General features: G+C 41.2%; 1 protein-coding gene across 1 annotated transcript in view; it reads left to right on the forward strand.

Moving 5' to 3' along the window:
- The window catches only part of LOC131062017 (uncharacterized protein YNL011C), a 255,936-nt gene that overhangs the window by 227,959 nt on the left and 12,030 nt on the right, over positions 1-15,947 (forward strand). The window contains exons 10-11 of the mRNA XM_057995873.2: positions 9,286-9,333; positions 9,747-9,872. Coding sequence (XP_057851856.2) covers positions 9,286-9,333; positions 9,747-9,872 — 174 coding nt within the window. The remainder of the gene's footprint in view (positions 1-9,285; positions 9,334-9,746; positions 9,873-15,947) is intronic.

Genomic DNA, 15,947 nt, shown 5'->3' on the forward strand with positions numbered 1-15,947 from the left:
CTGTAGGGAGAACAGAATGGCTCTCAAAGGATGGTGGTTTAACATTGACACATTAGAGCCAAGTCAACAAGAAGATCCAAGCAAAGGTTTGAATGAGCTCACTAGGGAATGGAATCATGATCAAGAACTACAATGATCTATCAAGCTGATGAGACAGGGAAGGAGGTTAAAATTTCAGTATCACAAGAGGATGATAAGTCAAGACTACATCAAGTGAGAGATTTCTCAACCCGAAGGATAGGTTCAAGAAAGCATCACATGGTCTACATCAAAATATCATCAAGGAGACAGCTAGCAGTGGGGCGAGTTGATCAAGTCAAGTGATCAACGCAATAGATAATTTCAGAAGAGAGTTAGAAGATCAATTTCAGCAAAGTCATCATCACATCAAGAAGTTGGAAGTGTTGAGTATCAAGAGATATACCTCATCCATGTACAACTACAACTTGTGATGAGTTACAAAGAACAGACTGAGGTGGCGCCTAGTCATCACTTATCTAATCACATCATTTCAAGCTAAGGCGTCCAGATTCAATGAACCCGACTCATCCATCAAAAGGGATAACTACCACATGTGGGCATAGAGTTCGATGCACCTACCATCGTCATTTATTGGTCGAATTTTCAGAGGACATGTGTCCCATCAAATGTAATTTTATCAGTGGTCAAGCATAAAATGCTGTGGAATGGGTGTAACAAACCCTTATTAGGGTTTCTATTTTTCAATCTTGGCCATTGATTGTGAATCAATCTAAGCCATTCAATTGCAATGAGAGCACTATATAAGGCTTTGCCTTGTTGACATGAATAATCATTATGTTATGTTGTTATATTATGTTTATGTTGTTGTCGGTAATAATGAGTTACGGCGGTCAGTTAGTTAGCCGACGGGTAGGTAGTTGGAGTTGCGACGGTTGTGTCGTACCCCTTCGGGTATTATATATTGTGTACCTTTTCTTCGAAAGGATCATGTTAGTCGTGTGAGATGTAATGTTATAAACACTTATTGTACATGGACTGTGGAATTAATACGGAGGCTGGTTATTTAATATATTTCCATTATGTTCTGTGCATTTACTTTCTGCATTTAACCGTTTACCCGAGAGGGCAAACATTTGGCTCCGTTGCCTAGACGAACTCGGGAAGGGAAGACACGGATGGCGCACAGACACAATGGGCCTACCCGTTGGTGAGGTAAACCCAGAGGCCGACGACGCGCGGACAGAACTTTACACAGGAGAAGACACGACAATGTGAGAATTTTCAATTTTGCTCCAGGTAGCCATTCAGACATACGTTCGACGAGAAGCGGCGGAGGCAGAAATCCCACCAAGTGCCGTGTGGACAGCACTGGAGGTTAGTCCGGCAGTAAACCAGTTGATGAACCACCTCCCCCAGTTGCTTGCACAGGCATCGCTGGCACAACAGGCCCGCCTGGAGGAGATTGCCCAGGAAGAGCGACGACAACAAATCCTGCAACGCTACGAAGAGAACAGCCGATAGGAAACAGAAAGAGATGGCGCCAGGCCAGGAGGGAATTGAATTGTGAACTTCTTATTTTCAAATAAAAGTGTCATTGACACGAGTTGTACTTGAGGAGATGGATTAATAAAGACATGTTTTGATTTAAGAATTGAAAGTTATGGAGATGTGTGACAATTAATGCCAAACCTATTGAATAAAGATAGGAATAGAAAACCGGAAACGAACGAGTGGGAGGCCGCGCAGAGGGCTTTGATTCTGGAGCAGCAAGTAGAACGTAGATGGAGGCTGAGGCAACTTGCCGAAGGACGACTTGCCGAAGGGGGGCCCGAGGGGAACCAAGGAGGTGTCACGGAAGGTGCAGAGGCCGACGAAAATTTCTACGTGTCGCCAGATCATTGTAGGACGTGGAGTCACGAAGAATTTCTAGAAGAAACAAGGTTACGGCGAAATCTAGTCAAGGAGACTTGGGATCAGTTTAGGAACTTATCCCTTACGCCACGGAGTGAAGATCACCAACAGGAAGCAGGAGTAGGAGCGTGTCAGCACGAAGGGGAGGGCAACAGTACGGGTGTAGGTGCCACACGTGACAGGCAAAACACCGTACCTCCAAGACACACCACCAACACTACCGGAGGTAGCAGCGCAGGGCCGCAGACACAGACACAACCGCCTCCAGGAAGACGACCAGGGATGGCGAGCAAACAAAAATTACCAAAGTTCACAGGGGACGACAAGGAAGACCCCTTACGGCACTGTCGTACATGTGAAACCATTTGGTCCGCCAACGGAGTAACAGACCAGGATGACTGGGTACAGCAGTTCCCAGCCACATTACGAGGAGTTGCCATAGATTGGTACTCTGCTACGGAAAAAAATGAAGATTGTACCCCCGACGTCATATGACGACGCTAATAATAGGGCGATGGACCTGGAGAGCGAACACAAAACATCAAAGAAGAAGAAAAGTAATAAATCCTCATCCAAGGATGATGACCCTTCACAGGAAAGCAGCAGCGATGACGAGGCTGGCAAACGGGTGCAAGCGCTCCAGAAAGACATGGAGCAAATGAGAAAAGAATTCAAAATAATGAGAAGCACTGGTCGGAACGAAGGGGACATATGGTGCACTGAGTGCAAAGAGGAAGGGCACACAAAGGGTACTTGCCAAAAGAAGGCATTTTGCGAGATTTGCCAAGTGATGGGACACTCCACCAAGGAGTGCCCATACAACATGAAAACCCGAGGAACGCAAATGAACCAAGTGCTGTTCACAGAGCAGGCCACAACATCCGCACTAGCGGGTACCGGCCAACATACTAACACAATGGCATCATCGGGAGGATACTGAAACAACAGACGCGGCGATGGAAGGAATAGCAACAATAACAATAATTGAAGCCGTATCCAGTATGACGCCAAGGGCCGACCAATTATCCAATGTAGGGCCTGTAATCAGTGGGGGCACTTCGCCCGTGATTGCATGAAGGAAGCCACCCCTCAGCACCTATGTCGTTGGTGTGGGCCAGGCGACCATGAGGACGCAAATTGCCCGCAGGCAGGGGTTAATCTTCTCAACATTGAGAAGGCTGAGAAGACTGGTGAGAAAGAAGTACTGGCGATCACTCGCGCCCAGACGAAAAAAGCCACTTATCCCGACCCCCGTACGGAGAAGGAGAGATTACGGGAGGCAAAGGCCAATATTGAACGTGAGATGATGACCGAACGACGGGACAACGAGGTGACGAGTACATCATCCCGTACGGAAGCGGAAAATAACATCATTGGGCAAATCTTGCAGATGGAGGTGCCGATAAAGGTAAAAGACCTTCTAGACTCTATGCCACAATTGAGGACTGCCATCCTCACCAATGTGCAAACCACCGCATTATCGAGTGCACCACAGGTAGGGGTTCCCGCCATCGCATCGTCGAGTGCACCACAGGTACGGGTTCCCGCCACCGCATCGTCGAGTGCACCACAGGTAGGGGTTCCTGCCACTGCTTTGAAGAGTACACCACAAGTGGAGGTTTCCGTCAGCCCTTCGACTGACTCGATGTTATTAGCCTTGAGCAGTGGTAGACACCAAGCTGTGGTAGAAATGGGTATCCGTGGGACCATTCTGAAGGACACCATTGTGGACGGGGGATCTGGGGTGAATGTACTACCAGAAGAAACATGGAAGCGGCTGGGGAAGCCCACCCTGTGGCCACCCACATTCAACCTGGTGGGAGCGGACCAACACGGCATTAAGCCACTCGGCCTGTTGATGGCCCAGCAAGTGACAATTGGTACGCAACCATTCTTGTTAGATTTCGTGATTATTCCCTCGAAGAAGAAAGGCTATGACGCCATCCTGGGGAGAGCGTGGTTGATCAACGCGAGGGTAAACCACAACTGGAAGAAAAATACACTTTCCATGGAGAAGGGAGGGCGGAAATATACCATTGACCTACACACCCAAGATGTCGGCGAAGAGCTCGCCTCTTCAGACTCGGACTCAGAGGACTCTAATAAAGGGGAAGGGGGTCCTGATGAAAGCAAGGGCAAGAACGCGATGGAGCCGAATAGTGAAGGGGTGCTCGAATTAGAGGGATGTTCTGAAGATGAGGTATGCTCACTTAACAGGCTCTTCCACTGGCAAATGGAGGATTACGAAATGTTCCAAAGCTATAGGCTTGAAGTAGAGGAACCAGAGCAACCAACAGAGGTGTACCTGTCGGAATACAAAGAATATTGGAAGGGAGATGCCCGAAACCCTGGCGACGTAGATAATCTGAAGAGTGTTGGCAACGATTGGAACCCTGTGTGGAAGACCGCAGTCTTCAAAATCTTTATTATTATTCTTCTTCTTATGTATGGGAAGGAGGTCGTGGTCCTTGTAGAATTTGTGGTTCCAGGTCTTCGGATGGCACTGGAAAATAGACTTGCCACCAACGGGTACAAGTTGAAACCCTACCACGCGAAGCGCGAAGGGGACCCGAGAGGCCGGACGGACACCCGAGAGCCCAAAGGGGGACCTGAGCAGATGGAAGGGGACCTGAGAGGCGAGGCAGGCGACTCAAGAGGCACAGGACCACAATAGGAGACCCTTGGGCAAGGAAAACTGAGAAGGATGATGGGCGATCTCAGAGACAGGGGACCCCAGCAGAAGACTCTCTAGCAGAAAAAAAAAGAAAAAAAGAAAAAAAAAAAGGAAGAAGAAAAAAAAAAAAAATCGTATGGCCGTACGGGTCAGCTGACCGTACGGAAAAAAAAGGAGAAGCAAGCCACGGTGGAACCACTGTACGGTAGCACCATCGTGTGGTGGCAACACCGACGGTGGGGCCACCGGCGGTGGAACCACCGTGCGGTGGCAACACCGACGGTGGAACCAGCGTGCGGTGGCAACACCGGCGGTGGAACCAGCGTGCGGTGGCAACACCGGCGGTGGGACCACCGTGCGGTGGAACCATCGTACGGTGGGACCACCGTGCGGTGGAACCATCGTGCGGTGGAACCATCGTACGGTGGGAACACCGGCGGTGGAACCATCGTACGGTAGGATGTCCACCACCGTGCGGTGGAAACCATTGCTGTCGCGGAGCACGAAGACGTAAACGCAACCCCCGCACAAACAAACACAGTCGTACGGTGGAGGGTGTTGACCGCACTATCGGAGGTGCCAGTACTGTTGTTGACCGTACCGGAAGGTTGTATGGCCGGGATGCCATCGGGGAAATTACAGTGCCAAAAAAAAAAAAAAAAAAACGACCCCACGGGGGCGCTGCCCCTCGACCCCGCTGGGGGCGTTGCCCCCAGACCCCCAGTTTATTTTGAGCTACAGAAGGCCACGAGAAGTGTTGTGGTTGTCCGTATTGTGAGAAAGAAGCCTGCAGCTAAGCATTGGCGGAGAAGCCATAAGCCGTAGAGGGAGACGGATTTGGAGGTTGGGAACAAACAGAGTTTGAGGGAAGGCATTGCAGGTCCGCGCAGTTGTATGACACTAGGGAGTTATTCAGTTTAGTTTTTGGCCTTTGGGGAGTGTGATGGAGGATTTGAGGTGTCTCCTAGCATTTGTGCCAGCCGATTGTGGCCACCTCCAGGCATGCCTGGTACGCTTTGAGGAACTCGGAGTATGTCTCGGCTAGACGTGAGGTTGCCGTGGTGGATGCACAGAGGGCTCGGGAGGAGCTGACCACCATGTTGGAGGCAATAGTCATGTGAGACTTAGTTCAGCGTACTCAGGAGTTGGATGCCGGGAGAGCAGCACGGGTGGCTATCGAGGACAAATTGGCTAGGGAGACAGTATCATTTGAGTAGCAGTTGGTGGAACCTGAGACTGAAAAACGTGTTTTGCAGACAAGTTTGGGTTAGGCACAGGAGGACTGTGATGGCAAAGGAAGCAATATTGGTGAAATCCGCACTTGAGCATCGGATGGTAGCAGAAAAGGGTTTTCAGGCGAGGACGCAGCAAGTGTATAAGATCCGGGCCCGACTGACGTTAGTAGTTCCTGCCGTTCATCTCTATTTTGTATTAAGTCGTCGGAGTCGACTTCTTTTCTTGGGGGGGATGATGTTGATGGGAATAATCATTATGTTATGTTGTTATATTATGTTTATGTTGTTGTCGGTAATATGAGTTAGGGCGGTCAGTTAGTTAGCCGACGAGTAGGTAGTTGGAGTCGCGACGGTTGTGTCGTACCCCTTCGGGTATTATATATTGTGTACCTTTTCTTCGAAAGGATCATGTTAGTCATGTGAGATGTAATGTTATAAGCACTTATTGTACATGGACTGTGGAATTAATACGGAGGCTGGTTATTTAATATATTTCCGTTATGTTCTGTGCATTTACTTTCTGCATTTAACCGTTTACCCGAGAGGGCAAACATGCCTCTTGATTTTTAAAGGTTAATATTGAGTAGTTGATCAATAATAGATAGCAATTGGAGTAGGAAGAGAAGGCAAAGATTGTTGCCAAGATATGGTTGTAAGAAGCATGTAAATTTCATTAAAGATATGGTGAATTCTTTGTGTTGGTTCGACAATTTGCATGGTCTGTACTTCTCATTTGATTTTCATGTTATTTAAATGAATGGAAGAACATTGTGTATGGTTAATGGTGAATTCTTACATCCATACTACTAACACCTTATCGATGGTAAAGTGCCTTGCGTAGTTAGCTGGATCGATCTTAGTCAAGCTTAACTTCAATTATCACTTCTTCATTGATATGCTTCAACTTGATGCTATGTATGCTTGAAGTAGTGATTTGAAAATCATAAAGCTATCCTTAGAAGATTGTACTAACCTTGTGGAGACATTCATTGCATGTCAAAGCAAAGCTTAGTTGGGTTTCATCAAAGATTGTCCATCGCTCTTGCATTCTTTGGAGTAGATTAGATCTCTCTCAAACCTTATTTCTTTTTCCCTTTTTCAAATCAAATGACATTCTACTTTCTAGCGATATTCAAAGCATTCAAGCATTCAACGTAAGTCCACCTTGTGATCCCAGCAATATCACATCATGTATAATTGAGTCTATCAAAGAGCATGCCCAGACCTGACATCTAGAACCTTGGATTCATCCCATTTGATCACCAACTTAGCATTTGAGGAGTCTTTGTCCAAGGCAGGATAGAATACTTAGAATTTTATTCTGTGTTGCATAGTGTGAAAAAACACCATCAACAGAACCCAAAAGAGCTCTATCTTTTCTAGCATTTTCAATGTGTCCTAATTTGCAAATGATCACAATGAAGTTGGAGAATTTGCTTGAATGTCTCTCTTACAAGTGAAGGTGGTTGTGTTTGTCATTGAAGTGATCGTAAATCAAAATAACAATTGGAAAGTTGTGTTGGTTAAGGTTGGTGTCATGTTTTTGGCCAACAATTGCAAGTTTTTAAGCACTAGTTGAGACATCCTTATCCTAGTTATGTGTCTCTTCAAGGCCTCTTTATTTTTCTCCGTTTATTTGCCTATTTAGTTTTAAGGCTATTTTTTATTTGCGTAGATGTTTAGGTCTCAAAACCCTTAACTTTTTAGTGTTGTTTTCCATTATCCATGTCCATTGTGAGGAAACTCTGAGAGTGGAGGGTAGCTCTAAAGCTTAACAACCTAGCTTTTCTTAAGCCCTAATCTTTCCTAGTTAGTTGTTGCTTGTCAAATTGTCATCCAAACATGACTCTATTCAAGCTTTTACTAAAGTGCTTCTATGGGCTGCAAATAATTTTTGTAATCAACTGGGATTTGGGTTTTGATTGCCCATTTGTAGGATGTAATGTTGTACATTAGAGATCCTCTAACCTATTGGAGTCGTTGGGAATTGTTGAAAATATTTTTGAAAAATTCATTTGAGGGCATCTCATTCATTATGCAATCGATGGAGATTCATCTTGGGAAGATGTTTGTACCCAATTGCTTAGTAAGCCTTGAACACGTTGAGTGGATCATATGGATATATAATCCTAAAACTCACTATTATGGGAGCTACGTTGGCCTTGGATGTTACAAAGGATTTTAAAAGAAGTGCTTCACTTCCTACTTACACCACCATGTTTGGCCCCCTAGTCTTAAACACTCCCCTACGGGCATTACCAAATCTTGTATTGATCCTTTCCTAACACTGGATGATGGCATTGGTCATTTCTCGCTTTTAGGCTCTAACAAAGATTTTTGAAGAAATTTGTATCTCATCCTTCTAGTCTTCATCAACCCTTTCTTGTTGTGGATTTCGTTCCCCACGATTGCTATTTGTATAGATTTCTTAACTGTTTGTGTTGTTGTTGCATTACATTTTATTTTAGTTCTTTTGTCCATTTCTTTTGTTTTCCTAGGGTGGTCTCTTCCTAGAATTTTCTACTATGTATTGATGTGTTATGGAGTCCCATTGACCTACTTTTGTTTCTCTCGTGGACATGAATATACTCATTTTATCTCAGATACTGGTTCTTGGGGAAAAAGGCTGTGTCCGGGTCCTGGTTCGAGCTTGGTTCTTCCTGGATTCCACCCGGGTCCTGCCCAGGTGGCTGGGTTCTCTGTGGGTTCTGCCACGCAAGATCCTTCCACAGAGAACCCAACCACTTGGGCAGGACCTGGGTGGAAGGATTCTGCTTGGTAGGACCCACAGAGAACCCAACCACCTGGGCAGGACCCGGGTGCAAGGATCCTGCGTGGCAAGACCCTCAAAGAACCCAGCATAACCAAGCAAGACGGGTCGTATAAGTCAAAAAAGTATAACCAAACATGAAAATTATAGGTCAAAAAAGTCAAAATGTATAAACAAACTTGAATCAGTTTGAAACTTGAAACTTGAATATTATCTTTTTTGCAAATTATGAATTTGATATTACATTTACAATATATGAATATCAAATTCTTTATTGGCATTGGCAATTATGGATTTATGATTTATGATTTATCTGTTATCATTTATGTATCATTGTGTGGGAAAGTTACATTGTATGTTTGAAGTTTGAACTGTGAACATATATATTCATAATTATGATGTTTGAACATATATATATATATATATATATATATATATATATATATATATATATATATAATATATAAATATATATATGTATGTATGTACGGACGAACCCGTACCCATACCCAAGAATTTTTTTTTTTGCCGAATCTGCGAATCCGTACCCGAACCGGTAACTTAGCATTTTATCTATGAAATTGCTGATCATTAGTACTGCTAGAATCTTGATGTGTTTCTTTTGTTCTAGTATTTTTTTATTATTATCATGCTTATATCTTCTAAACTTGGGTGGTGGTTTTTATGATTGGAGTCATTTTCTTGTCAAACAGGTATTGCATGGAGTTGGTGAGGTCATTTGTCAAAGGAATTGCCTTAAGGTAACTCTTTCTATTTAATGAGATTGAATCCTAAGTACAATAGAAGATTGAATACTTTAATTTGTGGAATTGAAACATTTGGTAATTGTGAAAAAATCTGGTAATCTCTTTTTTTTGCTTTTGTTATTTCTTCTTGTGTATATCTCTACCCTAAATTGCATGCTCAAGATACTATGCATGTAGCCAAATTTGATTTGCTTCTTTCAAAAATGTCTTACCTATAAAACATTATTGTGTTTCACCAAAATTTTGGATATGTTAAATATATTTTTTGTCACCTACGCTGTCATGTTTGTTGATTAGCAATGTACTCAAATTTCATTGGTGGTTATTTGAGCATACATATCATTCTTTTGGATTGTTTAGATTTTTGTTGAGCCCTAATTCTTTATTCTTTGACTACTAAATAATAGGTTCTTCTACTTAACGGTTCACATGATAGGGAATCAATGGGCATGTATGCTTCAGATTTTGTCACCGCTATATCTGATGCCCTAAATCGTAAACATGGGGATCCACAGAAATGCCTCAACAATCCAGTAAGGAAATTTAATTTTCTACAAGTTCATATGCAATATCTTATAATGGAGCCCTGAAATGGAAATAAGGTTTATTATACTAATATGCATCATGGAGGTCATGAAACATATATTTTATAAATATGTGTAGATTGCAGCTGTTTCTTTCTATCATATTTTTCTCGGTGGGACTGCTTTTCACTTTCTCACTGTGATCTACTCCATGATTAGTTATATATATGAACTGCATGGACTTCTTTACATTTTCTTTAGGATCAATGCTAAAGATTGAAGTTGGCAGGACTCCTTGTTTACTTTCTAATTGTTATCTACTCCACGATTAAGATTATATATTGCAACATTGCGATGTCATTTACTGCTTGTGCACTTGCAATGTTAATGACCTTTCATGTTGATTATGATGTAAGTAATGCCATTTTTCTATATTTCAAAAAGAAGGCCTAAGAGATGCAAAATATTTATGTTTTCTAATTACTTAAATGTTTAAATCGTTTTTTCAAAGAATTCATTTCATTGATTTCGCTAGATAGAAACCATTTTATGTATGCTTGTATTCGTGATAAATTACAAATTTATTTTGTTTGAAGAGATGCATCTTATATAACTCTAGAGAAAAAGGATTTGATTCAACCGAGCATTATCATTTCAATGAAAATCTCTCCCTACATGGGCAAACAATGAAAGCATCTGTACCTTCACTGCAATAGGTAGCGGTGTCACATCCTTCATAAACCACTTATCTTACCTACTTCAATTACAGTCAAATCTTGTCTAAAATTTTGCTATTTCTGTATATTAAGACAACGATTATCTTCTTGGAAAGTAGCTTTGCAGTATGTTCTTTTCAAGAATCTTTTCTCTGCTAATCGACTTATATACCATAGACTTTTTCTGTTTTCCTGGATCATCCAAGAGTCCTCTAGAACAGATCGTTGCAGAGAGAGAGACGGGCAGTAAATAGAAAATTGAATTTAGCTTGTACGAAAGTACCATAAAATCCAATATAATCAAGTAAAAGAAATATAAAGCATTTATAATGAAAGCTTACATTACACCAAAATGAGACCAGGTGTTTTTCAATAGAAAGAAAGAAATTATATTAATGTTCACATATGACCAAAAGAAGGTCCATGAAGCTCAAGAGTACATTAGTATATAATAGAAAGTTCTATGAAGAGAAATTCTCAGACAGCCCCAAAAAGGGGAAAGAACGGAAACAAAAATACAATACAACTGAGGACCACTATCGAATGTGCTCAAGAAATAAATACAAACAGCCAAGTATTAGCAGTTTCTATTTTTAGTAGTTATTATTTATAGTAACAACTACTTTTGACTGTTAGTCATAGCTTCAATCTCCTCTCAGCTTTAACATGCAGTATCTTTAGTTTCAGGGTTTGGTAGTTTTAGGCTTTTAGCTATTTCTAACATAATCAGTGTTTATAGTAAATGCTATTTTTGGTGACTAGTCCTAGTCTCAGCCTTTCACCAGTGTTAGATTGTACATCCTTCCTTCTCTAGACTTGGTGAATTTCCTAAGGCTGGGAAATATTATTTTCTTGTTTCACTTAAATATCCTATAAAGTGACTATCATATAAGTGAAAATAAGTGGATGTTGGAGAAAAAGAGATAAAAGACTTGAATGATATTTTAAAGGTTATTATTTTATTATTTTCTAAGTTGTCCTATTTTGGTGTTGCCCAAATTTCTCATTGAGACTTTATAGAGTTGTGGCTCTCATTTAGAGTATTCTGGAGATTATTATTTTGATATTTTCTCTCTGAAAACCCTGCATAGTTTGGAGATTCCAGACTTGTTCATCTTAGCCTTCTTGAGGACGAAATCCCTCACGAAAAGGATACTCTGGTAGTGAAAGATTTTCCTTGGCTATTTGCCCAGAGATATCTTACAGGTATTTCATTGTGCAATCAAGATTTGAAACTTTTGAGAGGTTTCTTTTAGTGGATGATTTACAAGTTTCAGGATACATTAAAAATAACTTTTTGGCATGAGTATACCTTCATTCCTAGTGAAGGTTTTATACTTGCAATTTGGCGGGACTTTTCTCATTATTTATTGGCATGGATTTGCAAGTCTACGAGTTTTCTGATTATTTATTTTCATGGATTTGTGCGTCTTAGCATCTAGCATGAGGGTTTTAGTTTTTTCTTGGTGTGGTATTTATATCAATTTGTTGGCGTGATTTTGTTTGATGTGAGATCGCTTAGCTTTGGCGTGGGATTTAAAGAGGGTTTGTTTCGCTTGAAGTTTATTGATTAGAAATGTCAACCATCCCATTTTTGGAGGAAGCAATACAGACAAAAAGAGGAAAAAGAAAAAGTTTACTTAATTAGGTTGTGGAGTTTCTAAGTTTGGATAAAGGATATCAAAAATGCTTTGGCTGAAAGATCCTTGACCGATCTGAAGCATGTTGTCCCAGTTTTTGGATTTTCAAAAAAAATGACAACCCCTATGAATTTTTACACAAAATGTGTCATTTTTGTCTCTAAGGCACGCTTTATGAGGTGCAAAACTCATATTTGATAGGGTCAAATCATCAAGGGGTGTCTTTGCCATTGTTGTCCAAGTTTTGGTGAGTTTTGGCCTTCATTTTCCTAGCTTTTTCTTCAATTTCGGGTTTTAGGATGGTCATTGCAAGTAGAAGGTTTTGGCTTGAAATTTGAGATTTTAAGGCTCTAGGGCACACTTCCTAAGGTAGAAAGTCTACATTTCTTGATGGTAAATCAATCACGAGCTTATGTTCCATCTTTGTGAAAGTTTTGGTTAGTTTTTGCCTTCATTTTGGTCACTTTCTGTGCAATTTCGGGTTTCAGAGCAATCACTGCAAGTTGGGGAACTTTTGGATGTCACTGCAAGTAAACTCATTACAAGTAAATGCACTTACTTGCTGTCGGGTCTCTAAGACCCGATTATGTAATATCCCAGTTATTTTTTTTTTGTTTTTTAGGCCAATAATAATCATCCAAATTGATAACCCGTTAAGGTTAGAAAGCATAAACTGAAAACTTGCTGGAAAATGCAACCCTTCCACTTTCTGATCAGAAGTGCCCAATGTGGGAAGGTGAGAGCATACGGTGTTGAGGGGATCGTTAGCTTCAAATAACTGGAAACCATACAATGCTTGGGAGGCAAGCCAACCCCTTCCGCTTATCCAGCGGGAATGCAAGAAACTTGGCGGTAAACCAACCAAGAGAAACACACAAAGGCACAAATCACTTGACCGCGATATTTCAGCGGGAGGACTGAAATTACAAAACAATATCAACTCAATCGCTTATGCAGCGGGAGGACCATTACAATCAGACATCACTCGACCACTTATGCAGTGGGAGGACTGAATTACAATTTACCTGAAAATAGGCGGCAAGCCAACCTTTTCCACTTTTCAGCGGGGTGAGAGTTACAAGCCAGAATTGGTTAGTAGTACTACTACTTAACCTTACAATAATCAAGATAATGTAAGAAGAGAGTAATGCTGAATATCCAAATAAGAACATGAAATTTCTGCTGACATCAAAAATCTGCAGGCTGGAATTGCAAAAGCAACAGCCTATGGATTCACTAAAACGCTCATAACTCTCTCATTACTCACCCAATTTACCCAAAATCTGTTCTAAACAATTACTATACCCGCCACAATGAAAACAAACCCAAGGAAAGCCATCGAAACACCCATATTTATTTTGCATGCTTCCCAATGCATTCACTAAACCCAACGCCTAACTTGGGAAGTTCGATTTTCGATATATAAATCCACACTCAAAATAAGATGCTACAGACTTACAATATGCATCGCCAGTGGTAGGAAGGAAGGATGAGCTGGTACCCAGAATGATGGAATCGCCTGGCCAAGAGGTGTGAGCAAAATACACTTTCAGCAGTCCCGCGACTAGCAACCAGAAAACACTCCAATCCCAAATAGAACACTCCACAATCTGCAACTCACTCACCAACAACACTGGGAATACATGGACACAGCTAGGTACTATCTTGCAAGTACGAAACTGAGACTTAGCTAGGAAGCCACACTTCGAAGCTAAGTTTTTTAATCGCCAATTCGGCAACATAACGATGCAAATTCATTTGATACCGAATGAGAGGCCAAGCACCTGTATTTATAGATTTTTCCCTCTGAAAATCAAATGCAAATGGCGCCCAAAACCATTAAAATTCAATTTCATTTCACGTCATAGCCTTTGCTAGACATGGCGTTAATTTTCCCAAATTCCCTAGGCAAAGTTTGAACTTTTTCCTAGGTAACAACTTTGCGATATAAAATAATGCCACCTTTTTTTTTAATGCCATTGACTTAGGAAAATAACAATATTGCTGGCAAATAGATATTTTTCCTAAGTTGCCCCATAACACAATTAATCAGTAATAAAAATAATTAAATATCAAACCTTAGGATAAGGAAGTAATATTTAATTAAATAACTTATAACTTCAATACTGATTAATACCAAAATCAAGGATGAAGTTGTGCGATGAAGAGCACTGAACTGTGCTGAGTCGGGACCCTGTGCGAGACTGCTAAAAAAAGAAATGCTCAACACAGACACTTACTAAAAATAGTAAGTCAAGAAATACTGCTCCGAAAAACATAATCTTCGCACCCAGAGAAAGAGCTTGGAAAGCTTAGCAGAACTGCGTCAACCAAACAACAAAACCCTAACTTACTAAAAATAGTAAGTTCTGACTTCACCAAAGAATCAAATGCATGTTATGCCACCCTGGAGTTCATGGAAAACCCAGAAGGAAACCATAAGCAGAACTAAAGAATTCCCTCCTGACAAACCCTAAAAAGCTCATGTAGAACTCCACAAAAGTTGGAAACCCTAATTCTCCTTTCCAAATAGCCTACAGATCTCTGGAATAGGCCCCAATGGACCACTGAATGCACATCACTGAGAAGGGGACATTACAGATTACAAGTTGGTTCATTGTTTAAAATGTCAAGTTACAAGTCAAGTGGGAGTTTTATGTCCATCCTTGCAAGTGTAAAGATACATGATTTCATTGCAAATTTATTTACTTGCAGTTGGGTCTTAGAACCCGATTTCAAGTCTCATTATGCCTTCTTCATTGCAAGTTATCTCTACATGTGATGACTTACCCAAAACCTGATTTATGTAATGACATGTCCAAAACCTGATTTATGCAATGACTTAGAAAAGGTCCGATTTGTTCTTAAAAGACACGTAATGCCTCTCGTAAAACCCGATTTGTCTTGTTGAAGATGTGTAACATGTTACCAAAAAACCCGATTATAACCTCTTGCTGTTGTTATGTGTCATATATAGTCAAAAACCTGACTCATCTTTATGAGACCCAATTTGTGTTCCCAAAGGCGTTTTTTTCTCAAGCAATGGCAAAGTATCTTGGCTAGGTCATCTGCCCTTTTGTTTGCAAACCATGTGCACTTGCAGTCGGGTCTTCGAGACCCGATTGCAAGTAGTTTCAATGTGTAAAACTTGCCTTCTTGCCATCAAGTTCTAAAGATCCGATTTCAAGAGCAAACTTTGGAAATTTTTCTTATTGTCACACAAGCTTGCTTACTTGCAATCGAGGTTCACAGACCTGATTGCAAGCAATGGTTTCCACTTGCAGTTAGCCTCCCAAAACCTAAAATTTGTCCAAAGTGCACTAAAAAACACGTGAAAATGAATCTCTAGGATCCAATTACAAGTGCAAACTTGTATTTTTCCATTGCACACATGAAGTTACATGTTCGTTCGCCACAATTGCAAGTCAATGCTCTTGTTTTTCTACATGTGTAATGTAGTTCTCAAAACCCGAAATTCACTTGTGAGCCCATTTTTCATCAATTTATCCCTTACCTTGTCAGCCTTGTTTGCACACCATCAATCAGACCAACAAATCAAGGCATGGGCATTGTTTTATAACAATTCCATCATGAATAAGGTGTTACGTGTTCTTCATTAGTGAACAAAAGAAGAAGAGATACAACAGTAATTCATGGATGCCAAGACAGAGATGGTCATGACATGAAAAGAGGAAGGCATCCCTTTCCCTCCTGAAGAAGTGGTACTA

The sequence above is a fragment of the Cryptomeria japonica genome, chromosome 2, assembly GCF_030272615.1.
Source record: "Cryptomeria japonica chromosome 2, Sugi_1.0, whole genome shotgun sequence".
NCBI lineage: Eukaryota > Viridiplantae > Streptophyta > Pinopsida > Cupressales > Cupressaceae > Cryptomeria > Cryptomeria japonica.